A 26,019-nucleotide genomic window follows, 5' to 3' on the forward strand; every position below is an offset into this window, starting at 1 on the left:
TAAGGTCAGATAAAAATTGTTATAAAAAGAAATGTTTGGATTGCAAAGCTGTGCCCATATGTGCATCCTCAGAAAGCGCTTGGACCTTTATTCTACATGTACTAATTTTATGTGGGTGAAGTGCACAATTGCTGTTGGAAGAAATAGATGTGTCATTAGTAAATACATATGGCTATATCAGTTCTTATTTCTAAAATGCTTCTTAAATGCTGATCTGTGACAAAGCTAAATCCATCATGGGTTAACTAAAATACAAGCTTTTGAGACCCAGTCTCATCTCTGATAGAATTTCTTTTTTTTAATTATATTTTATTGATTATGCTATTAGAGTTGTCTTGATTTTTTTCCCTCTTTGCCCCTGTCTACCCAGCACCCCCCACTCCCTCAGGCAATCCCCCTACCATTGATCATATCCATGGGTCATGCGTATAAGTTCTTTGGTTACTCCATTACCTGTAATGTACTTTACATCCTCATGGCTATTCTGCATCTTCCTACTTCTACTTCTTAATCCCTTCACCTCTTCATCCATTCTATCACACCCCCCTTCCCATCTGGCAACCATCAAAATGCTCTCCATATGCATGATTCTGACTCTCTTGTTTGCTTAGTGTTTTTTTTTAATTCAGTTGTTTATAGATATGTATTTTTGCCATTTTATTGTTCACAGTTTTGATTATCTTCTTTTTTCTTAAAGAAGTCCCTTTAACATTTCATATAATAATGGTTTGGTGATGATGAACTCCTTTATTTTTTTTTTTCTTGCCTGGGAAGCACTTTATCTGCCCATCAATTTTAAATGATAGCTTTGCTAGGTAGAGCAATCTTGGCTGTATTTCCCTACTTTTCATGACTTTGAATATTTCTTGCCAATCCCTTCTAGCACACAAAGTTTCTTTAGAGAGATCAGCTGCCAGTCTTACAGGGTCTCCCCTGTAGGTAACGCACTTCTTTTCTCTTGCTGCATTTAAGATTCCTTCTTTATCTTTAACCTTTGACATTTTAATGATGATGTGTCTTGGAGTGGCCCTCTTTGTGTCCACCTTGTTTGGGACTCTCTTTGCTTCCTGGACTTGCATGTATATTTCCTTCACCAAATTAGGGAAGTTTTCTTTCATTATTTTTTCAAAGAATTTCCAATTTCTTGCTCTTTCTCTTCTCCTTCTGGCACTCCTATGATGTGTATGTTGTACCACTTAAAGCTGTCCCAGAGGGTGCTTATACTATCCTCATTTTTTTTTTTTTTTGATTCTCTTGTTCTTTTGACTAGTTTTTGGCTTCCTTATGTTCCAAGTCATTAATTTGATTCTCAGCTTCATCTACTCTATTGTTGTTTTCCTATAAATTGTTCATTTCAATTCAGTTAGTGTATCCTTCATTTCTGACTGGGCGAGGTTTTTTTGTTGGTTTTTTTTAAAGATTTTATTTATTTTTAGAGAGGAAGGGAGGGAGAAAGATGGATAAAGAGAGGGAGAGAAACATTAATGTGTGCTTGCCTCTCACATGCCCCCGCACTGGGGACCTGACCTGCAACCCAGGCACGTGCTCTGACTGGGAATCGAACCGGCAACCCTTTGGTTTGCAGGCCAGCACTCAGTCCACTGAGCCACACCAGCCAGGGCTGACTGTGTGTTTTTTATGTTGTTAAGTTCCTCAAGCATCCTCATAATCAGTGTTTTGAATTCTACATCTCATAAATTGCTTACCTACATTTCATTTAGCTCTTTTTCTGGAGTTTGATCTGTTCTTTTCATTTGGGCCATGTTTCTTTGTCTCCTCATTTTGGCAACCTCCGTTTGTTTCTTTCTATGTATTAGGTAGAGCTGTGCTGACTCCATATCTTGGTAATATGGCCTATTGTAGTAGTGTCCTATAGGGTCCATTGTCACAGCCTCCCCTACCAACCAAGCTGGGGACTCAAGGTGCACACTTAGTATGGGTTGAGTACACCCTCCTCTTGTAGTTGAGCCTCGATTGCTGTGGGTAGATGAGTGGGAGGTATTTACCCAGGCCAGTCACCTTCAAGGATTGGCTGTGACCACTTACCACCAACATCTGCCCTCTGTGTAGAATCAGCTGTGCAGGGGCAGAGTGGTGGTGCTCTGACATGATCTGTAGCTGTCCACTGGATGCACTGGCCCTGGGGTTTCTAGGGGTGGTGCAGGCCATGGTCAGCCCCCACCTGTGTTTTGGCTGGGGCCACCCTTTCTGAGCTATAAACTAATCTTAGAAGGCTGCTACTTGTACTGGGCTTGAAGATTCCCAGGCAAAGCCAAGCTGCGAATCTAGACTGGCTGCTGCTAGTGCCAGGCCTGGGCCAACTATTGCTTGTTTGAGAGGATTTAGGAAGTTGTGAAACGTGAGCCAAGACTAGCCATTTATATGGAAAAGAAGCTTGGGTGGGTCTGTAAGTTGAGTGGGTTGGAGTCTCTTGGGATTTCCAAAGTTGGTCTAATTAGCCACATTGATGGAGTCTCAGATATGGCACTAGTTTGCCAGCTCTGTGGCTTTTTGAGGGGAGGGTTTAGAAAAGGGGCAATGGCCTCTGCTTCCCTTGATGCCAGATACTTCTGTTTCTCCCTGGTGCCTTTCAAGTGCTACCCTGGTGTTGGACCTCAGAGGAAGTGAGTAGGTGAGTCTGTGTGTGGATCCTTTAAGAGGAACTGCTTGGAGCTCCAGAAGTTTCTTCCACCTACTCAGTCCCTTCTGGTTTTTACAGCAAAAAGTTGTGGGGACTTATCTTCCTGGAGCTGGAACCCTAGTGTGGGGCTGTGACTCCTCAGTCCCAAGATATCAGTCTTGAATTTTTTTCCCAGCACTCTTGAGTGTGGGACTAGCCTGTTCCCTGTCAGTGCTCCTCCTGCCAGTCTGTGTGGGTGTGGTTTCTTTAATTCCATAGTTGTCTGACTTCCATTCAACTCAATTTCTGACAGCTCTGAGTGATGGTTGTTGTATATTTTAGCTGTAATTTTATAGTGGTTGTGTGAATAGGTGAGCCACGTCTGCTTATGCTGCCTTCTTGATTGGAAGTCTTGGTAGAATTTTTTAAAAATATTTTTTAAATTATTTATTTTTAGAGAGAAGGGAAGGGAGGGTGAAAGAGAGGGGGAGAAACATCAATGCATGCATAAGAGATAAATCAACTGGTTGCCTCCTGCACACCCCCAAATGGGACCTGGCCTGCAACCCAGGTATGTGCCCTGACTGGAAATCTAATGAGCGACCTTTCAGTTCACAGGCCGGCACTTCTTCCACTGAGCCACACCAGCCAGGACTTGATCCAATTTCTATACTTATTTTGATAGCCTAAATCTGTGTGGCTAAGTAAAGAAGATGGAAAAATACAGAATAAACAGAATAAATAATCAGCTGTGGGTTAGTGAATAGTCACGTTGAACAGTCTTATCCAAAGGATTCAGACTAATGGTGATTTCTAGCAAAGGTGGAGGTTTCAAACAATTTGTTTAGGGTCATACCTTTCATTCTTTCCTACAATTTATTTTTAAGGCAGTGAATTAATAGAAGTAATAATCTCAACATAATTTAAAATCAGACACCTAAAACAAATCAGAATGACTTCTTTTGAAAACCTATATCCAGTGCTCTTTTAGGACCAGGTCATTGTAGTGTGACTGTCAAGCTCTTTTCTTCAGCATCACCTTGATTATACTTCTTGTTGCCCTTTTACTACCCTTGGGCTGGGAATGGGCCATAGTTTTGTGGGGGGGGACGCGGTTGAGGGGGATAATAGAAATGTTCTAAAATTAGATTGTGGTGATGGTTGCACAAATCTTAGAGTTTAGTAAAAATTAGTGAATTAATTGTATATAAATTATATATCAAAAAAGCTGTTAACAACTACCCTAGTCACCTATATAACTTCACCGCTTTGTGTGTGTCATAAGTGTTAACTATCCTGTGAAAAGGAAGTAGGTTTAGGGAAGTAGGTTCATAAAGTCTCTACGCCTTTATGAAGTGATCTAAAGCAGTCATGTGCCTTTGTGTTTTCAACAGATGTGACCCCCAAGAAGATGAAATTGGCCAGAATGTTCAAAGGAAATATAAACGTGAAAAGGAATTTTCTTGTCGTGATATGTTTCCATCACCAGGAAATAAAAAGGATGACATGTCTGTCCTGACTAATGAAGCCCCACCAACTCTTCTGCAACCAGAAACCAGTGATATGTATTTGGAAGAAAAAAACTTCCAACCACAGAAAGAGGTGGTTGTAACAACATCCCCTAAAACCATTGCTACTCTACCTCAGATGGGATCTAGCCCTGATATGATCATTGAAGAAATTATTGAAGAAAACACAGAAAGTGAGTGACAATACAAAAGCAAGGAAACAAAATATAATTAGAAACAAAGTTAGCACCTTCTGTCCCTGTACTTCTCAGAAAGGAACTATTAGCTTACACACCACCCCCACTGTCACTTTTTCTAAAATTAGGATAATTTTTATTTTTAATGCAATAATACAGCTAAACTCTGAGACACAAATATAATATTTAATTTAAATAGGGTATTTGACTTTCTAGTTCCACATATAAACCTTGTATCAAAGATGAAAATATGAGATTTGTAGAAGTAATCTCATGACTTTGAACTTAAATTTCAGAACAGCTTCTCTTAAATCTTTGAAATACAATATTTTATAAAATGAGTCGTTGTGAATATATTATCATCTCTTTTGTAACATTCAAATATATAATAATTTTATTTGTTTAGATTTCCAGTGGTGGTGTTTTCTCCACTAACGGGAGGATGAGATACTACTATGTGAAGTTAGACTACCAGTCTTCTTGAGCATTTTAAAAATCCACTTGGTTCTCTGCTCCACCCACTCCCCACCCCAGCACACACACACATCTGTTTCATTGGTTGGCTCTCCAGCATGACAATTGCATACAGGAAAAGGACATGCTGTTTTCTCTCATTTCTACCGAATTATCATCACTGACATCTCAATGAGTTAAGAAGCCTCTCATGATGTTACTTACTGATACAAGGGGTCTTGCCTTTCCAGTATTTTGACAATTCAAGAACAGATTTTTAAACAATAGCATGCCATTGTCAACTTAAAAAAATTAGTTCAATTGCTTTTATTTCCTATTTTGATTAAGCATGCCTCACAGAGGATCTTCTGGAGACACCTAGTTATCCAAACAAATCTCAGAAAAAATCGTCTACTCCTTTTGGATCAAAAGCAGGTACTTTAATAAGTCTCAACTTGATTTTGGAGAGTTTGCTGTATGTATAGTACTCTTATGCAGTGTGAGGCAATGAGTAAAACCTCTTCTTTTTCAATGTTAAAAGTTTTGTTGTTACTGGCAAAAATATTTCTGAAATTTATAATACTTCTCTCACCTGTCTTCCCAGTTACACATACCCTTTACCCTATATTCAGTATAGCTATTTTTTTGTGATCTTTATTGGATAATTAAATTGATCCATTGCACTCAATTTTTATCTGTACTTGGCTATCTCCAATTTCAGTCCTCCTAGTCTTTGTTTTTTGAACATTTTTACTAGATGAAACATCTACATTGTTCAAAAATTAAAGTACCCTGTGAAACTTTTCCCGTAACCCATTCTATCCTGTTTGTGTCTCCTTTCCAAAATTTTTTTATACATATCCAAGCAGATATACATATATTATTTTTCTAACTCTTTTTTTTTTTACGCAAAACGTAGCATACCTATTAATGCCTATAAGAAAGGAATTAAAAGAACTGAACAGTGTTCTTAACATTATGCTCTGGAAATTTTTTCGTATCAGTAGTAACATTTGGCTTAATTACTGTTATGTACAATAAATTGCTCACTTTCTTTTACTCTAGCCAAACTTGCCTTCGTGAAAATGCACACATCTTCCCTGAAATGCTGCTTAATATGTTGGCTTTGCTGAGACATTTTTTTCATACCTTTCTAATAAGAGTTGGGATTCAGAGTGGCTCTGAGCTAATTATTGGTTCTTCGGGTATAGTATAGATTAAACAATTTAGGGAGCTGTAGTAGAAACCTGATCATTATCAATGTGGTTCTGAGTTACAAGTATGTTCATAAATAAACTCTGGAGTTTTATTGTAATATAAGAGAGTTATAGCATACAACTGACTTTAGAATCTTAACTACCACATGAATTGCAATTTTACTTATTTAACATTTTTGTGAGTCAAATAAAGTATTTATAGTTCAGATAGCTAAAAAATTCCTTGTTGAAGTTGTGATTTATTTGTTTTAGCAGTCTAGTTATGATTTTGGGTTTGGACTCATGTGGGACCTAAGTATTCTAGAGTTTGCAAAATACTCTTTTATAGAATATTATATTCAGTTCTTGTGATTTTTCCCCCTAATTTATGGTTTATTAATGTGGTTCAAATATTCTTATCCAGGTTCTTCAGAGCTAGTTTTTGTAAGTCATGTAATACATCCTTGCCACTTCTACATTCGGAGGTATTCACAAATAAATAATGCAGCAGTATTGGAAAAGATGGTGAATCAGTTCTGCAATAAGAGTTTGCACCTTGATCCTTCAGACATCTTGGAGCTAGGTAATGGAATATTACTCCAAGTTAAAATGTCAAGTTTATGTAAATACTGTAATATGTGTTTAACCCACATAAACATTTGTACTCCAAGCATAAATGTTTTAGAATTATTCAGCACAAGTTAAATTTTGTCTGCATTAGTTAAGTATTAAAATTAACCACTGAGTGAGGTATACACAAAAACTCTATTATAGAGCAATATGAATTTTGTTTAAATGACAAAATCCAGGGCAGGGGAATTATGTAGTTTTCACCCTTGTCTCCAGGGAAAAGTGTTCCTCTAAGATGATTCCTCAAGAGTGTGACAGTAGTCCCCTAATATACACACGTGAAAGTTGAGGATGTCATTGAACATTTGATGAGATGCAGGAGCATGGTGGCATCCATTTCCCAGGGCTTCATAGAAGATAGTTGGGAAACTTAATCAGCCCATCCTAATTCTAAGGTCATGTGTAATTTGCCATAATTGAGGCTTTCATTACAAATATTTTCCTTATAACCCTGTTGGCTAAATTTCATTATAGTCTCTAATAAGATGAAGGAAACTATGATTTGTTTGACTTACTAATAGAGCATTTTTCTCATTCTTTTATTGTTTATTTATTTATTTTAACTTATTTTTTTGTTCAGATACATTTGTGTCTGCCTTCCCACCACCACTTTCCCCTGCCCCTCTCCCCCACCTCCCTCCCTCAATCCTTCCCTACTTTGGCTTTGTCCATGAGTCCTTGCTATATGTTCCTTGACTTGACCCTTCCCTTCCTTTTCCCCACCCACCCCTCCCTCCTTCCCTCTTGACTCTGTTGGTTTCTTTTTTCCTTTCAGTGTTGCTGGTCATATTTTCCTTGCATCTTTGTTTTTGTTGGTTAGGTTCCACTTATAGGTGAGATCCTATGGTATTTGTCTTTCACCCCCTGGCTTATTTCGCTTGGCATAATGCTCTCTAGTTCCATCCATGCTGTCGCAAAGTGTAGTAGTTCTTTTTTTCTGTTCTTTTTTCATTCTTTTAGTAGTAGTCAATGTCTTCATGTAACTAATACCAAAAACTATTATCTGTTTAGCCTTATGTCGTTCTTTTAAAAGTGAGATCAACTCTCAGCTTGTGCATGTAACTTAACAGAATATAGAAGCCTAGGATCCTCATATACTAATGACAAAACAATAATTTTAAGATAAGAAATAACAAATTATGAGTATCTTAGAGGAGGAAGGTATAGTATTACATTTAATTTTTATGTCTACAAATAATTCTCCAAAATTTAACACATGCCCAAAATTGCTTCGCTTTCATTAGGTAATATTCTAAGAAGGCCAAAAAGTCATCCTTTGTTTTAAGTTAAGAATAATTAGTAGATGATTGGATCAAAAAATTATGGTACATATACACAATGGAATACTACGCAGCAGAAAGAAAAAAAGAACTACTACACTTCGCAACAGCATGGATGGAACTGGAGGGCATCATGCTAAGCGAAATAAGCCAGGGGGCGAAAGACAAACACCATATGATCTCACCTATAAGTGAAACCTAACCAACAATACAAAGATGCAAGAAAAATAAGACCAGCAACACTGAAAGGAAAAGAAATCAACAGAGACAAGAAGGAAGGAGGGAGGAGGGGCAGGGAAAAGGAAGGAAAGGGGAAAGTCAAGGAACATATACCAAGGACTCATGGACAAAACCAAAGGGGGGTCGGAAAGATGGCGGAGGAGTGAATGGGAGTCATGCTGACCTCCTCCCAAAACCAAACTGGAATTGCAACTAAATAATGGAGTAATCACCTGGAAAGCAGTGGAGCAATAGTGGGAGAGGAGCCTTGGTGCCGCGGACAGTGGATTCGACTCTCACACATCCCAACGGGTGAGAATTGCGGTGGAGGCTCGAGAGGGTGGGCTGAGTGCCCACAGGCACTGGCACCAGAGGGACATTGAAACAGCCGGTTAGCTCCCCCCGAGAAGAACGGGGTCTGAATCATAAACAGGAACCCCTAAACTACAGCAGCTAAAGTCAAGAAAATACAGACAAAACGCAACCCCGAAAAGCTTAGGGGCGCTCTCTGCCAGAGACAGGCGGCTGGGGATGCAAAAAGACATTTAAAGGGCAAACGCAAAAGTTGAAGCGGCAGCCACCCTCCTTGATCACTGGGTAGAGGCGGCAGCAGGGTGGTCTGGTGCCTGGGAAAAGACTGGTGAGGAAAACTTTGTGAAGAGAACTGAGACAGCGACTGATGGAGCCCCGGTGATAACGCACTTCCCACTCTGCAGCTACCATCTGGCTCAGGCATAAGGGAATCAATTAACCTGCCTTTTGTGCGCTCCGCACACAGCTTGTAGGCGTGTGAGCTGCGGGGCTGAGTGCAGACTGGCTGGGAGAGCCTTGAGGAGAGACTGGAAACGAAGGCGTTGGGGAAAGAACAGGAGGAGGAACCGGGGAGTCCCGACTCCCCTCTCCCCCCCACCCCCCGCCCCCGCCCCGCACGTTCGGTAGTCTCCATTGTGGGCTGGAAAGGCGCAACCCCAAAGAGGCAGAAGCGGGGCGCGCATGAACCAGACTGCCTGCAATTCAAACGCAGTCCGCACAGGGGTTGGATCCTCTGCCGAAGGGGTCACAGAACTGCCCAGAGGCCCCTGAGGGGAGACTAGAAACAGAGGCATTGGGGAAAGAACAGGAGGAGGAACCAGGAGGTCCCGACTCCTTCTCCTTGCCATAGTCTCCATTGCGCGGGAAGAGGCCACACCCCCAAAGAGCCAAAAGCTGAAAAGCAAACATAGACACCGCCAAAACACCCAGAGCAGGCGCGCACACTTGCGCCGAGAGACCGGGGAGGGTTGGCGAGCGTGTGTGTGACCCACGCGGGCTGGCGAACGCTTGCACCAGCCGGCAAGGCCTCACACGGACTGGCACCCATACGGCCTGCGAGGGAGTGCACAGAGGGGCAAGGGCAGGCGTAAATTGACCTGCCTGCCACGATTGCGGAGCGGCCTACAAAATAAGTAGAGCTGCCCAGAGTCCCTGGAGGAGACCAGAAACAGGATTAAGCGGAGAGTCCTAGAGCTGACTTCCTCCCATTTCATAGTCCCCATTTAGCGAGGGCAAGCAACGCACCCAAAGAGCCAAAAGCGGGGAAAATACCCGCTAGAGGACCCTAAACTGACCAGTGTCGCGAAACTGGTGTGCCAGGGGGGCCAGATGAGTACGCGAGGTCACGAATAAGCCCCCTGGTCTGGGGCAAGCACATGCAAGCCCAGGCAGGTGGGGGACCCTGCCGAGCTGGGAACGTGCTCAAGGAGCCCGCGTGAGAGCTCAGAGAGATCCCAAAAAATAGCCCAACCATGACCGGGTCACAGAGCTGCTCCAAGCAGGAGTCAGACACAGGCATTAGACTCCTGAAAGGCTCAAACAAACAACCCAAGGCCCTATAGGGTCAACAACTGACATCATCAGAGGCAAGCCCAGAAAGAAAAGTAAAGGAAAAAATACTTAACAGACTCTCACAAAAATGGGAAGAAAAAGAAGTTCCCCTCAAATGAGTGGAAAAGGGGACTCCCCACAGAGAGAGATAAATGAAATAGAGACAAGGGAACTATGAGATATGGAATTCAAAACAATGGTTCTAAGGAAGCTCAATGAGCTCAGCCAGCTCAAAGATAACTATGAGAAACTGCAGGGAAACTCTCAGGATCTTACAGCAAACTATATCAGCCTGGAAAAGGACATAGAAACTATCAAGAAGACACAAGAGGATATAAAGAATACCATTTCTGAATTGAAGAACAGAGTAGAAGGAATCCAAAGCAGGCTGGATGAAGCCGAGGATTGAATCAGTGAGATGGAGGACAAGGTAGAAAAAAGCTCCCAGAAAGAACAAGAAATGGAAAAACGGCTCAAAAAGAATGAAGAAGCATTTAGGGAAATGCAGGACAACCTGAAACGCAATAATATCTGTATAATAGGGATACCAGAAGGAGAAGAAGCGGAGCAAGGGATAGAGAACCTCCTCGAAAAAGTAATGATGGAAAATTTCCCTAATTTGAAGAGAGAAAGGCTCTCATGGATCCAGGAGGCACAGAGGACCCCACTGAAGAGGGACTCAAAGAGGTCCCCTCCAAGACACATCATCATTAAAATGGCAAATGTCAAAGACAAAGATAAAATCCTCAAGGCAGCAAGGGAGAAGGAGAAAGTAACATACAAGGGGGCCCTGATACGCCTAGGAGCTCACTTCTCAACAAAAACACTACAAGCCAGAAGGGAATGGCAACAAATATTCCAAGCCATGAAAAGCAAGGGCCTACAGCCAAGGCTGCTCTACCCAGCTAGGCTCTCCATTAAAATAGAAGGAGAAATACGGAGCTTCCCAGACAAAAGAAGGCTAAAAGAATACATCTCTACCAAACTAGCACTCCAAGATATGCTAAGGGGACTGGTTTAAGCAGATGAAGGAAAAGAATGAGAGAGAGAGGAACACAGGTACAAAGAGAAAAGATGAGTAAGTTTCTAGCAGTAATATCTCTCAATGTGAATGGATTAAATGCCCCAATCAAAAGACACAGGGTAGCTGAATGGATAAGAAAACATGACCCACACATATGCTGCCTACAAGAGACCCACCTCAGAGCAAGACACCTACACAGATTGAAAGTAAAGGGATGGAAAATAATATTCCAAGCAAATGGGCATGAGGAAAAGGCCGGGGTTGCCATACTTGTATCAGACAAAGTAGATTTCAAAACAAAGGCCATAAAGAGAGACCCAGAGGGGCACTTTATAATACTTAAAGGAAGAATCTATCAAGAAGACATCAACACTGTAAACTTATATGCTCCCAATATAGGAGCCCCCAAGTTCATAAGGAAATTGTTGGATGACTTCAAAAAAGATACAGACAGCAACACACTGATAGTAGGCGATTTCAACACCCCACTGTCAAAAATGGACAGACCTTCCAGACAAGACATTAATAAACATATCGTGGCGCTGAATGACACACTGAATCAGAGACTTAACTGACATATATAGAACCTTACATCCCAAAGAAGAAAAATACACATTCTTTTCAAATGCTCATGGCAGTTTTTCAAAGATAGACCACATGATAGGACAAAAAGCAAGCCCCAGCAAATTCAGGAAAACTGAAATAATACCAAACTTTTTCTCAGACCACAAGGCCTTGAAACTCAAAATCAACCTCAAAGAGAAACTTCAAAAACTTGCAAACTCATGGAGACTGAACAGTACACTATTAAACAATGAATGGGTCAATAATGAGATAAGAGAAGAAATCAAAAAATTTCTGGAAACAAATGAAAATGAACAGTCAACTGTCCAAAACCTATGGGACACAGCAAAGGCGGTCCTGAGAGGGAAGTTCATGGCAATACAGGCTTACCTAAAAAAGATAGAAACATTTCAAATAAAAGACCTAACACTACAACTTCAAGAACTGGAGAAACAATAACAAATAAATCCCAGAGCAAGGAGAAGGAAGGAAATAGTCAAGATTAGAGCAGGACTGAATGACATAGAGACAAAAAGAACGATTCAGAGGGTCAACCAATCCAGAATCTGGTTCTTTGAAAAGATAAATAAAATTGACAAGCCTTTAAGCAGACTCATCAAGAAAAAAAAGGGAGAGGACCCAAATTAATAATACCAGAAATGAAAGAGGAGAAATAACAACGGATACCACAGAAATACAAATGATCATCAGAAACTATTATGAACAATTATATGCCAAGAAATTTGAAAATCTTGATGAAATGGACAAATTTTTAGAAAAGTATAATCTTCCAACACCAAAAGAGGAAGAAACAGAAAGCTTGAACAGACCGATAACAGCTGGGGAAATTGAAGCAGTAATCAAGAAACTCCCGGCACACAAAAGCCCAGGGCCGGACAGTTTCCCAGGAGAATTTTACAAAACATTTAAGGAAGAGCTAACCCCTGTCCTTCTCAGACTTTTCCAAAAAATGCAAGAGGAGGGAAAACTCCCAGACTCCTTCTATGAGGCCAGCATCACCCTGATCCCAAAACCAGATAAAGACACTACAGAGAAAGAAAACTACAGGCCAATTTCGCTGATGAACATAGCTGCTAAAATCCTCCACAAAATATTGGCAAACCGCATCCAGCAATACATTCAAAAGATTATCCACCACGATCAAGTGGGATTCATCCCAGGGATGCAGGGATGGTTCAATATACGCAAATCAGTAAACGTGATACACCACATAAATCAAAGAAAAGACAAAAACCACATGATCATCTCGATAGATGCAGAAAAGCATTTGATAAGGTACAGCACCCATTTATGATCAAAACACTCAGCAAAATGGGAATAAATGGGGCATTCCTCAACGTAATAAAGGCCATATATGAAAAACCTACAGCCAATATCATACTCAACGGGCAAAAACTGAAAGCTTTCCCACTAAGATCGGGAACACGACAAGGATGTCCGCTCTCACCGCTTCTTTTCAACATCGTATTGGAAGTCCTAGCCACAGCGGTCAGACAACAGAAAGAGATAAAAGGCATCCAAATAGGAAAGGAGGAAGTAAAACTATCATTGTTTGCAGATGACATGATAGTGTACATAGAGAACACTGTAGACTCTACCAAAAAACTCCTCAACCTAATAAGTGAATTTGGCAAAACAGCAGGATACAAAGTCAACATTCAGAAATCAAAGGCGTTTCTGTACACCAGCAATGCAATAGAAGAAGAAGAAATCAGGAAAAATATACCATTCGATATAGCACGAAAAAAGATAAAGTACCTAGGGATAAATTTAACCAAAGACACAAAAGACCTGTATGCAGAAAACTATGCAACATTGAAAAAAGAAATTAAGGAAGACACAAATAAATGGAAGCATATACCGTGCACATGGATTGGAAGAATTAATATCCTTAAAATGTCCATACTACCAAAAGCAATTTATAGATTCAACGCAATCCCTATTAAGATACCAATGACGTATTTCACAGAAATAGAACAGACATTTCAAAAATTTATATGGAACCATAAACGACCTCGAATAGCCACAGCAATTTTGAGAAAGAAACACAAAGTAGGAGGGATCACAATACCGGACATCAAACTCTACTACAAAGCCACCATACTCAAAACAATATGGTACTGGCACAAGAACTGACCCATAGACCAGTGGAACAGAATAGAAAGCCCAGAAATAAGCCCAGGTCTCTATGGACATCTAATATTTGACAAAGGGGGCAGAAGCATAAAATGGGGCAATAACAGCCTCTTCAACAAATGGTGTTGGGAGAGCTGGATGGCTACATGCAAAAAATTGAAATTGGATCATCAGCTGACACCATACACAAAAATAAACTCAAGATGGATAAAAGACTTAAATATAAGTCGCAACACCATCAAAGTCCTAGAGGAGAACATTGGCAGGAAACTCTCAGATATCCCACGCAGCAATTTTTTCACTGATATGTCTCCTAAAGCAAGGGTCATAAAGGAAAGAATAAACAAGTGGGACCTCATCAAAATAAGAAGCTTCTGCACGGCTAAAGAAAACATCAGCAAAATGAAAAGGGAACCAACCATTTGGGAAAATATATTTGCTAATGATACATCAGATAGAGGTTTGATCTCCAAGATATACAAAGAACTCACTCGACTTTACTCCAAGAAGACAAACGATCCAATCAAAAAATGGGCGAAGGACCTGGGCAGATGCTTTTCTAAGGAGGAGATACAGAGGGCCCAGAGGCATTTGAAAGGATGCTCTGCATCACTAGCCATCAGAGAAATGCAGATCAAAACCACCATGAGGTATCACCTCACACCGGTCAGAATGGCCATCATAAACAGATCAACAAACAACAGGTGCTGGCCAGGCTGTGGAGAAAAGGGAACCCTAGTCCACTGTTGGTGGGAATGCACACTGGTGCAGCCACTATGGAAAGCAGTGTGGAATTTCCTCAGAAAGCTGAAAATGGAACTGCCTTTTGATCCAGCGATTCCCCTGCTGGGACTATACCCTGAGAACACCAAAACGCCAATACAAAAGAACCTATGCACCCTAATGTTCATAGCAGCACAATTTACAATAGCCAAGTGTTGGAAGCAACCTAAATGCCCATCAGTAGATGACTGGATCAAAAAATTATGGTACATATACACAATGGAATACAACGCAGCAGAAAGAAAAAAAGAAGTACTAAACTTTGCGACAGCATGGATGGAACTAGAGAGCATCATGCTAAGTGAAATAAGCCAGGGGGCGAAAGACAAATACCATATGATCTCACCTATAAGCGGAACCTAACCAACAATGCAAAGAAGCAAGGAAAATATGACCAGCAACACTGAAAGGAAAAGAAATCAACAGAGACAAGAGGGAAGGGGGGGGCAGGGAAAGGGAAGGGAAGGGGAAAGTCAAGGAACATATAGCAAGGACTCATGGACAAAACCAAAGGGGAAGAGCTGAGGGAGGGAAGGTGGGAGGGGGCAAGGGAAAGAGGTGGGGGGAAGGCAGAGACAAATGTATTTAAAAAGTAAATTAATTAAAATAAAATAAAATAAAATAAAATAAATAAAAATAATGAAAAACTGAAAAAAAAAATAATAATGGTACATATACACAATGGAATACTATGCAGCAGAAAGAAAAAAAGAACTACTAAACTTCGCGACAGCATGGATGGAACTGGAGAGCATCATGCTAAGCGAAATAAGCCAGGGGGCGAAAGACAAATACCATATGATCTCACCTATAAGCGGAACCTAACCAACAATGCAAAGATGCAAGGAAAATATGACCAGCAACACTGAAAGGAAAAGAAATCAACAGAGACGAGAGGGAAGGTGCAGGCAGGGAAAGGGAAGGGAAGGGGAAAGTCAAGGAACATATAGCAAGGACTCATAGACAAAACCAAAGGGGAAGAGCTGAGGGAGGGAAGGAGGGAGGGGGCAAGAGAAAGAGGTGGGCGGGAGGCAGAGACAAATGTATTTAAAAAGTAAATAAATTAAAAAAAAAAAACCAAAGGGGAAGAGCTGAGGGAGGGAAGGAGGGAGGGGGCAAGGGAAAGTGGTGTGGGGTTGGCAGAGACATATGTATTTGAAAAAGTAAATTAAAATAAAATTTTTAAAAAATCAATAAACGTTTTTAAATTTAAAAAAAAATAATAATTAGGCTGTCAACCAGAGCTCACTGTACCACTCTGTGCTCCCAGCCTCCACACATTTCTCTACTCTGACATGGCAAAAATGTCCAGCCCTAGAGAAACTGAGCAGTGCATCAAGTCTCTGATTGCTGTTTTCTGGAGCTATGCTGGAAAGGACAGTAACAGCTATACACTTTCCAAGACAGTTCCTAACCTTCAGGAATATGGAACTGGCTGCCTTAACAAAGGACCAGAAGAACGCTGGTATCCTTGACTGCATGATGAAGAAATTGGACATGAACAATGATGGGCAGCTAGATTTCCAAGGATTTTTTAATCTTACTGGCGGCCTAGCAGTAGCTTGCCATGAGTCCTTTAGCTGTTCCCAGAAGTACACATAAGGAGACCTTGAAGGTGGCCACCAGACCTATGTCCTTTCCTTCCATCTTCCCAATCATCATCATCTCCTCACAGACCACACATACCCTGAACCCAGTGTATCCACCACCCTCATGCATGTCCCCCCTGCTGGTAGTAATAAAACATATTTTTTAAAACAAACAAAGAATAATTATTTCAAGGTAAGGATACATGATTTAAATACTCGATTATATTTTGAGAAATTTTTACAAGGGGAGAAACATGATATGCTTTGAAAGGGTAACTTGTTATTCCCTTTTCTTTCTCATTCTTCATTATATAGAACAGCAAGTGGCTTTAACAGGCTTTTTTTCTTATTTGTTGTAAGAAAGAATGGCTTGTTTAATAGCATGTAGTTTAAAACTAAGAATATTGGTTATGTGGTGTACAAGCATAAGAGAAGGGTCCACAATAATCTGAAGACCAAATGTTTTGGTCAAACTTAAAATTTTCAAAGGCCACCATGATGTGCCTTTCAACTATCCTGTTTTTATTCACATGCACAGAGAGGAATATACAGCATCCCTCTATATATAATCAGTGATCAAGGCTTACCAAATTTGTGATGCATAGTTTTTAAGAGAAGAGGTTCTGAAACTACCTGCATTCTACTCCTACCTCTTCCAAGTAGCCATTCTGGCTTGGACTAGTTTTTCAACCTCTCCTTGCCTGGTTGCTTCATCTATCTGATAGAAGCATCAGCTCCACAGGTTAGTTGACGGAGTAAGTGAATTCAAACATAAAATAATGAGGATATTGCTGAGCTCATAGTGAGCATTCAAATTCAGGCCTCTTTCTTCCTTGCTCTTTTTTCCTTGCTGTTAATTTGTAATTCATCTGATCCCAGAAAAAGTGTCTTACTCTGAAGTCCTCTGCTGCTAAGTCTTTGTTTCATCTTCCCCTTCTCTTGAACTCCACTGTGTATTAATTTAATTTTGGCATTTCATACTCTGCCTTTTTTATTACTTCTTTACTCTCACTCCCCCTAACCAAGAGAAGGTAATTGATTTTTCTTTTCTGTAACTAAAGTATTTCACAAATTTTATGTATATCTTTACATGCATGTGTTGTACATTCACAAGGATAGAAGGTCTTTGTTGTTATAAATACAACATATTGGAGTGATTTATTTGCCTGTTTTTCTTGAGTGTCTTGCTGGCAGCATACTCTCATTCATTTTGTTATAGTCATAAAATACAGGCCCTCAAAAAGTGACTGCTGAGTATTCTTTGTTTTTATATCCTCATTTAGCTTATAAGGTTCTGTATAACACTATCCTAATACACTGCCTTCAGTCTTCTCATCGCTCTTGACATAGTCCTATATCATCAGTAGATAAATGAGTTAAGACTTCTTAGTAGTGTAACTAATGTACACATTAGTAAATTAGAGCTTATTAGGTATTATTTTGCCATAAACATTGATATGATTTGTCTCCCTCATTATTTAGGTGCAACAATATTCGTCAGCAGTATTGAAAATGGAATATGGTGTCGAGGAATTATTACTGAATTAATTCCAATAGAAAATGAAAATATTAGAAAACATTGTAGTCCAACCAAATTCTCAGTCTGTGAAGTTGCTCTAATACAAATATTTATGGTAGATTTTGGAAATTCTGAAGTCCTAATTGTTGCAGGGTATGATATTTTATAATTGTTGTGTGTTCCTGGCCTGCTTGGAAACATTTGTGATTGGGGGAAGAGTATAAAGAGTAAAAGGAAATTGGGAAAGAGTGAAGAGGAGTAATTTGTATTTCTTTACTTCCAAGGCATATGCTTTTTTTTAACTCTATAATTTGTCTTAACTAATTATTAAGTTAGTAAAGTATTATTTAACAGTGTTACTAAATGGGGAGCTTAGAGAAAAGGATTCTTGATGTATCTGAACTTACTCTTCTTTGTTTTTTCAAAGCAGGGGAATGATACATAAAATAGTTCTTTTGAAATAAAGAGTTATAGTTAGCTTTATTAGTATTAATTTATTTAGTATTAGTATTATTTATTATTTATTAGTATTATTATTAGTATTTACTAAAGTTTTATCATTAGCTATAAATAAATAGCTCTGTTTGGGGGCATCATTATCCCCTTAAGTTTAAACTAAATAGATATATGAAAGACAACTTCAGATAAAGGCAGTTGAGATTTAATTCTATAGAGAAGGAAAAGTGTCTGTACTTAAAAAAAAGCTAGATTAACTCTATAATGTAAGGAAATACAAATTAGAATATAACTTTTTAGAAGATTTAACATAAGGGGAGAGGTTATCCTTAGAAATGCGTAACTTTTATAGGAGAAAGCAAATTTGGGTTTGAAGCATTATTTTCAAAAAATATTACTGGAATTCTTCCTAGAGTTGGTGAAACCCACGTGAGATCAAAACACGTTGCTGAGCAACATATAGTGCTAAATGACTTACATCTGGTCCTAAGGAAGTCTGAACCATATATTGAAGGGCTGCTGAAAGACTTCCAGCCATTAGCACAGCCCTGCTCATTGAAGGACATTGTTCCACAGAATTCAGTAAGTGAAACTGAAATTATGCTTTCTTCTTGTGGGAGCTAAGTATTCCAGTTTTAGCTAAGTATTGCCACTCAGATTGCTGAGTGTAGGTTTAAGGCATCAGTACTCCTGGTAAATACATTTTGCATAATAATCCAATAGGTGCTAATAATGAAAGAGGAGACTGGAAACACAACTGGAAATATTCTTAATGGGAAATCAAATTAAATAAGCATATATGAACATAGTGATAGGTGAAATATTCAAATAAACCACTAAGTTTTGGAGTCAAATAAGTATGGGAAAATAAAATGATATAGTTTGTGTTTCTGTACATTTCTTCACCGTCTCCTTGGCACATTGTTCATTACTTATAGCCTGCATGCCATTCTGCTTTGTATTATTTCTGAATATCTAGATATTCCCCATCAAGATTGCAAACTTCTGGGAGATAAGGTTGTGTGTAAAAATGTATGTCAAGCAATTATATTATTATGAAAACAGGAGTCTGTGTCTTGGCTCATTATTGTCCTCCAGGCACATAGCAGATATTTGAAAGAATGAGTAAACAAATAAAAACTAGGAGAAAACATAAAAATATGTTTTCCTCAAAATGATAAAAAATTTTAATTTTTTTATTCTGAATAGGCTTTACTTTTATACTCTCAGAGTCTTTTATACTCATAAAGTCTTTAGAAAAATGTTTTATTTTTTGTTTTTAAGGAATGTATAGTTTTGATTCTTGAAATTTACTTTAGGTTTCAGTACTTAAAGTTTCAAAAATCAACTTAAAAAACTTTTTTCCAATGGATGAATGTTTTTCTTTATTTAAGTAGCATATACCTTATTTTTTGCTAGTAATGATAACTAAACTGATGATTATAAATATCTTGGTTTATTACCTGGCTTCCATTATAGTTACAAAATTACCTTTTGAATTTTCATTGTTTAAGTGGAAAATTTATATCTAATACTTGCTTTATTTTAAAATATTTGTAATCTTTATACAAATATTAAGAAGGGAAACTAAGTCCTAAAGTGCAGTAGCTAGCTGAACAACCATGAGACAATATTTATAAATCAAAGTATCACCCACAATTGTGCATCTGTAAGGCTGTCCTCAGATTTGTGTCCCCAGCTTCTGCTTAATGTCTGTGATTGGCTCAGTGCCTCTGCTCAGATTTGCAATCTTTGGTTGGTATAAAGCTAAATCCAGGGCATTGTAACATTAGAGCTAATTAAAATTCCTAAGTTCAATGGAATTTAACTTCTTCCACAGAGTGAAGCTTGGGGAGAAGAAGCTAAAGTAGAATTTTTGAAAATGGTAAACAACAAGGCTGTTTTAATGAAAATTTTTGGAGAAGAAGATGGTATGCTTATTGTAGATCTTCAGAAACCACCAACAAATAAAATAAGCAGTGACATGCCTGTGTCTCTTAGAGATGCATTAGTTTTTATGGAACTGGCCAGGTAGGTAATTTATTAAACCTTAAATATTTTTTGAGATTATAGCTATAAATTGGAATAGCAAATTTTACCTTTAAGAATTATGGCTTTCAAAGTGAACTTCAACATTGTCTGTTAAGAGGTTAAAAATATTGCTGTCAAATTTTCTAAATACGGTTGTCGGTGTAAACTACATACTCAAATCATTTGATTTAAGGAAATAGAGAAAGTAAGGTACCTCAAAGTAGAAACTATTTGTAGATCGTGAACATTTTAATACTCTTGATAACTTCATAAGCAACTGCACTACGGTTTCAATACTTGTAATTTAATGGTTCCTGACTTAAATTTTCTAACTGTGTTTAATATCTGAATCTAGAATGTGTACAGTAAAATTCTTTCTGCCCTCATTGCAGTTACCACAGGAATAGTGGAAGATACTAACTTTCTGTCCTGAGTGATCACATGACTTTGGAAGTAAACTAAGTAGGTTCCATTCTGGAAAAATAAAAGTAGAGTCTGGGAGCTGCAAGGGGCCATGGAGAGCCCTCAGCTGTCCTCACCGACTGCTACCACAGACCAATTTCAAGTTCAACCAAAAGAGTAGAAACTTAGACTCTGAGTAGAACTTATAGGTCCAGCTCAGAAGTAGTCCAACACTTTCAAGGTTAATTATTGAGTTTTGAGGCTTTACATCTTATTTAAACTGGTTTGGTCATTGGAGACAATACCAAAAATGTATTCGAAGTCAGAAAAGAGAAATGGAGAGGGACTACTCTTGGTAGGTAAATTAGCATATGTCCTTTCATTAGATCAAGTCACTGAGAGAAGAGAGACCTCAAGAAAATGGCTCCTGCTTATACTTTTGATCATTCTTTTAATTAGGTTTAGGTCAAACTCACCAGGAAGTCATTGTGAAAAAAATATGATTTTACACTATCATCCACCAATTTTGCCTAAAGAAATGACGGATGTTTCAGTAATGGTTTGTCATATAAATAGTCCTACAGATTTCTATCTTCAGTTGGTAAGTATATAGTATTCCTTTGAGACAAAATATTTTTGCAAATTTTAAGTAGAAATGTATAACAGAAATGAGTGCCTAGTATGATTTTTAGAGCAAAACAAACCACTATGAATCTGCTGTAAATTTTATTTTCTTAGTGGCTACAATTTTAAATAAGAAATTCACATGATTTGTAGTAAATTGAAGGCGCTCTTCATCATATAAATTAGTGATATGTAGAGGGAAAAGACAGTGAAAAATATATAATGTATAAATGTTTTCTTGCTACCATCTGAAATCTACAGTTGACCCTTGAACAACATGAGATGCTGGCCCTTGCCCTGCCTTATGAAGTCAAAAATTCACGTATAATTTTGACTCCCCTCAAACTTAACACATTTAGTAATGCTCATGAGTTTTCTCGTTTTTCATGTGCCATCTGTTATGGACTTTAGATGTCAACACACTGTCTTGGCCACATTGAATGACGCTATCTCATTGGTGGAATCCATGCAGGTCAATCTATGAAAAACTATATAATTGCATGAACCCATAAAGCATTGCAGTTACATTGTATTTTGGTCATTCGACCCTGGCATATGTCTTAAGAGATTTCTATGTGATATGCAATGTGTTAACTACTAGTAAATAGTCTCCTGTTGACCAGAGGCTTGCCAATAACATGACTGATTAACATATTTTATATGTTTTATGTATTATATACTGTACTCTTGCAACAAAACAAGCTACAGAAAATAAAATGTTATTAAGAAAGTTGTTAGGAAAATGCATTTAACAATATTTATTGAAAAAATCTGCATATAAATGGACCCAAGCAGTTCAAACCTGTGTTCAAGCATCAACTGTAGCGATTAGGAAAGCACATAGAGCTGACAAATCAAAGTGATAAGACCTGTTTCTGATCATGATTAACTGAGAATTTATGAACTGTTACTAGGTATTTTTTCAGAATCCGAACACCAAAACAGATTCAAACTAAAGGTATTTCATATTAAATTTTGGATGTGAGACTGATGGGTTTAGAAGGCTACTAACAGTTCATTCTTATTGATCTCTTTTCATCAGTGCTTTGTAAGAATTAACTCATTCTAAGGGCTATAATGCTGTGTGTAAATTAACTCATTAATATTAACAACCATCCTATGAGAAAAATACCATTCTCTTCCTTTATATGTGGAGACTAACTGGAAAGGTGAAACAACTTGCCATAAGTCACACCACTACAAAGGGTAGAGCCAGGATTGGTCTGGGCAGTGCAGCTTATTCAGATCCTGTCACCTCAAACACTGCACTACACTATACTACCTCCCCAAAGGAGTTGTGGATATCTGCCTGTTCGGCACTAAGTAGAGCTTTCATGTATTTCTTCTGTTGAATTTTTTTGTCTTTAAATTTACGTAAAGCATATATAACAAAATTTACTATTTTAACCATGAAGTGTACAGCTCAGTGCCATTAAATATATCCCCCATGTTGTGCAACCATTATTATTATTCCCCTCCAGAACTTCATCATCTCAAGCAGAAGCTTTATTGCCATTAAGCAATAACTCCCCATTCCACTCCCCCAATAGGTGTGATAACCTATTCTACTTTCTCTCTGTAAGTGTAAAACAAACCCTAGTTTTCCCTTTGTGTGCCTTATTTTACTTAGTATAATGTTAACATGTTGTAGCATGTATCAGTTTAATTCCTTTTCATTGCTGACTAATGGTCATTTTATGTATATACACATTTGTTTATCCATCTATTGATGAACACTTGGATTGTTTTAAACTTCTGGATATTTTGAATAATGGTATTATGAACATGGGTGTACAAGTATCTGTTTGGGTCTCTGCTTTTGATTCTTTTAGGTATAGAATGAAGAGTCTAATTGCTGGATTACAGTATACGAATTCTGTTTAACTTTTTTCAATATTATTTTTGTATTAATTTCAGGTGTACAGTATAGCGGTTAGACAATCATGTACCTTAGAAAGTAGTCCTTCCAATATTTTCTAGTACCCATCTGGCACTATGCATAGTTGTATCTCTGTGACTGTTTTGTAACTACCAAATTCATACTTCTTATTAAAATTTTTTGAAATTATTTATTTTGAGCCATGAATTATTTTACTGTATTTTTTTCATTACCATTTAGTCTGCTTGTACCCCTCTTCCTCCCACAGTCATTATACTGTTGTCCATGTCCATGAGTCCTTTGTTCCTTTTGGCTTAATCTCTCCACCCCTGCCCTCCCCCTGCCCTCCCCCTGCCCCTTAGCTGTCATCCTGCTCTCTATGATTCTGTCTCTATTTTGCTTGTTAGTTTAGTTTTTAATTAGATTCCACATATGAATGAAATCATGTGGTATTTGTCTTTCTCTGACTGGCTTATTTCACTTAGCATAATGTTCTCCAGGTCCATCCATACTATTGCAAAGGGTAAAACTTTCTTCCTTTTTACAGCGAGTAGCATTCCATTGTGTAAATGTCCCATAGTTGTTTTATCCACTCATCTACTGATGGACACTTGGGCTGCTTCCATGTCTTGGCAATTGTAAATAACGCTGCAGTGAACATAGGGGTGCTTATGTTCTTTCAAATTAGTGTTTTGGATTCCTTCAGATATATTCCCAGAAGTAGGATCACTGAGTCAAAAGGCAGATCCATTTTTAATTTTTTGAGATATCTCCATACTGCCTTCCACAGTGGCTGCACCTATCTGCATTCCCACCAGCAGTGCACAAGGGTTCCCCTTTCTTCACATCCTTGCCAGAACTTGTTGTTTGTTGATTTATTCATGATGGCCATTCTCACAGGTGTGAGATGGCACCTCATTGTGGTTTTAATTTGCATTTCTCTGATGATTAGGGACACTGATCATCTTTTCATGTCTATTGGCCATCTGTATGTCCTCCTTGGAGAAGTGTCTATTCAGGTCCTTTGCCCATGTTTTAATTGAGCTGTCTATTGTTTTGGTGTTGAGTTTTGTAAGTTCTTCATAAATTTTGGATATTAACCCTTTATCGGATAAATCAGCAAATATGTTCTCCCATTCTGTAGGTTGTCTTTTTATTTTGTTGAGGTTTTCCACTGCTGTGCAAAAACTTTTTAGCTTGGTGTAGTCTATGTGTTTATTTTTTCTATTGCTTCCCTAGACTGGGGAGTTATACCTGATAAAATATTGCTACAAGCTATGCCTGAGATTTTGCTGCCTATGTTTTCTTCTATGATTTTTATGGCTTAGGTTTTAACATTTGTCTTTAATACATTTTTAATTTATTCTTGTGTAGGGGATAAGAAGGTGGTCTAGTTTCATTTTTATGTATGTATCTGTCCAGTTTTCCCAACACCATTTATTGAATAAACTGTCTTTAGTCCATTGTATGTGCTTACTTCCTCTATCAAATATTAATTGACTATAAAGGTGTGGGTTTATTTCTGGGCCCTTTATTCTGTTCCATTGATCTATGTACTTGTTTTTATACCAGTACCATGATGTTTTCATTACTATGGCCTTATAGTTTGATACTAGGTAGCACGATTGCTCCAACTTTGTTCTTCTTTCTCAGGATCATATGTGGGTTAGTGTTGCTATGTGGGTCTTTTGTGGTTCCATATAAATTTTTGAAATATATGTTCTAGTTCTGTGCAATACATCCAATTTATACTTCTTAATCCTTTCATGTATTTCACCATGTCCTCCTCCTCTGCTGCCATCTGGCAACCATAAGTCTGTTCTCTGTATCTGAGTCTCTTTCTATGTTGTTTCATTTATATTGTTTAGATTCCACATGTAAGTGAAATCATATAGTATTTATATTTCTCTGACTGAATTACTGCACTGAACATAATACCCTCTAACTCCCTCCATGCTATTGAGAATGGTAAGATTTCATTCTTTTTGATGGCCAAATAATATTTTGTTGTATATTTGTACAACAGCTTTTTTATCCACTAATCTATTGATGGGCACTTGGTTGCTTCCATATCTTAGCAAAAGTAACTAACACTGCAGTAAATATAAAGGTGCGTATATTCTTTAAAACTAGTGTATTGGGTTTCTTCAGATATATACCCAGCAATGGAATTGCTGGGTCATAAGTTAAGTTCCATTTTTAATTTTTTTATGGACTCTCCATACTCTTTTCCTTAGTGGCTGCACCAATCTGCATTCCCACCAGTAGTGCACAAGGCTCCTCTTTTCTTCACATCCTCACCAACACATTCGTTGATTTATTGATACAGCTATTCTGACAGGTGTGAGGTGATATCTCATGGTGCTTTTCATTTGATTTCTCTGATGATTAGTGATGTTTCATATCTGTTGGCCATCTGTATGTCCTTTTTGGAGAAGTGTCTTTTCAGGTCCTCTGCCCATTTTTAGCCCTGCAGAGGTGGCAGCTGATCTGAGAAAGACAGACAAACTCTTTTCTTAATTATTGTTATATATATCGTGTGCATAGGTTCAGGGTCTTGACTAGCTGCATGTTTGTCCATGACTAATGTTAAGCCATAACGTTTAAGCTGTCAGTTTGGTTATAACATGTGTTTCATAAGGGTGTGTGATATTTTATAGTAAACTGTATCTTAGAGATACCGCCAATTTCAGTCAGTCTTGTGGTTTGGTTTTGTTTTTCATTTACCATTGAAAATGGCTGGAATAATATATCAATTTGATACTCCAAGAGATATTGAACAACTTCTTATCAAAACACTTTTGCAAGTGTTACAAAAAGTATTTATGCTTTGAGTATAGCGGTATTGTTTGTGATGATTGTTAGAAATGTTTTGCAAAGCCAACTATTGAACATTCTGATTGATTAATGTTAAAGACAATTTTTTGGTTGTTTTTCAAAAATGTCCATTTTTCCATAACTTGAAAAGAAAAAATTTTATTCTTTGTTTCTATGTTTCTAGATTGTAACTGAAAATAATCATGTA

The 26,019-nt window shown here is 38.2% G+C and overlaps 1 protein-coding gene across 1 annotated transcript in view; it reads left to right on the plus strand.

The window, feature by feature from the left end:
• Positions 1-26,019, plus strand: part of RNF17 (ring finger protein 17) — a 197,419-nt gene that overhangs the window by 65,387 nt on the left and 106,013 nt on the right. The window contains exons 11-16 of the mRNA XM_054577471.1: positions 4,015-4,322; positions 6,399-6,557; positions 17,566-17,755; positions 18,472-18,640; positions 19,899-20,089; positions 20,951-21,096. Of these exons, the coding sequence (XP_054433446.1) occupies positions 4,015-4,322; positions 6,399-6,557; positions 17,566-17,755; positions 18,472-18,640; positions 19,899-20,089; positions 20,951-21,096 (1,163 nt within the window). The remainder of the gene's footprint in view (positions 1-4,014; positions 4,323-6,398; positions 6,558-17,565; positions 17,756-18,471; positions 18,641-19,898; positions 20,090-20,950; positions 21,097-26,019) is intronic.

Source organism: Pteronotus mesoamericanus, unplaced genomic scaffold (genome assembly GCF_021234165.1).
Source record: "Pteronotus mesoamericanus isolate MK-2021 breed Mesoamerican mustached bat unplaced genomic scaffold, CSHL_Meso_final contig_433, whole genome shotgun sequence".
NCBI classification, from domain to species: Eukaryota; Metazoa; Chordata; class Mammalia; order Chiroptera; family Mormoopidae; genus Pteronotus; species Pteronotus mesoamericanus.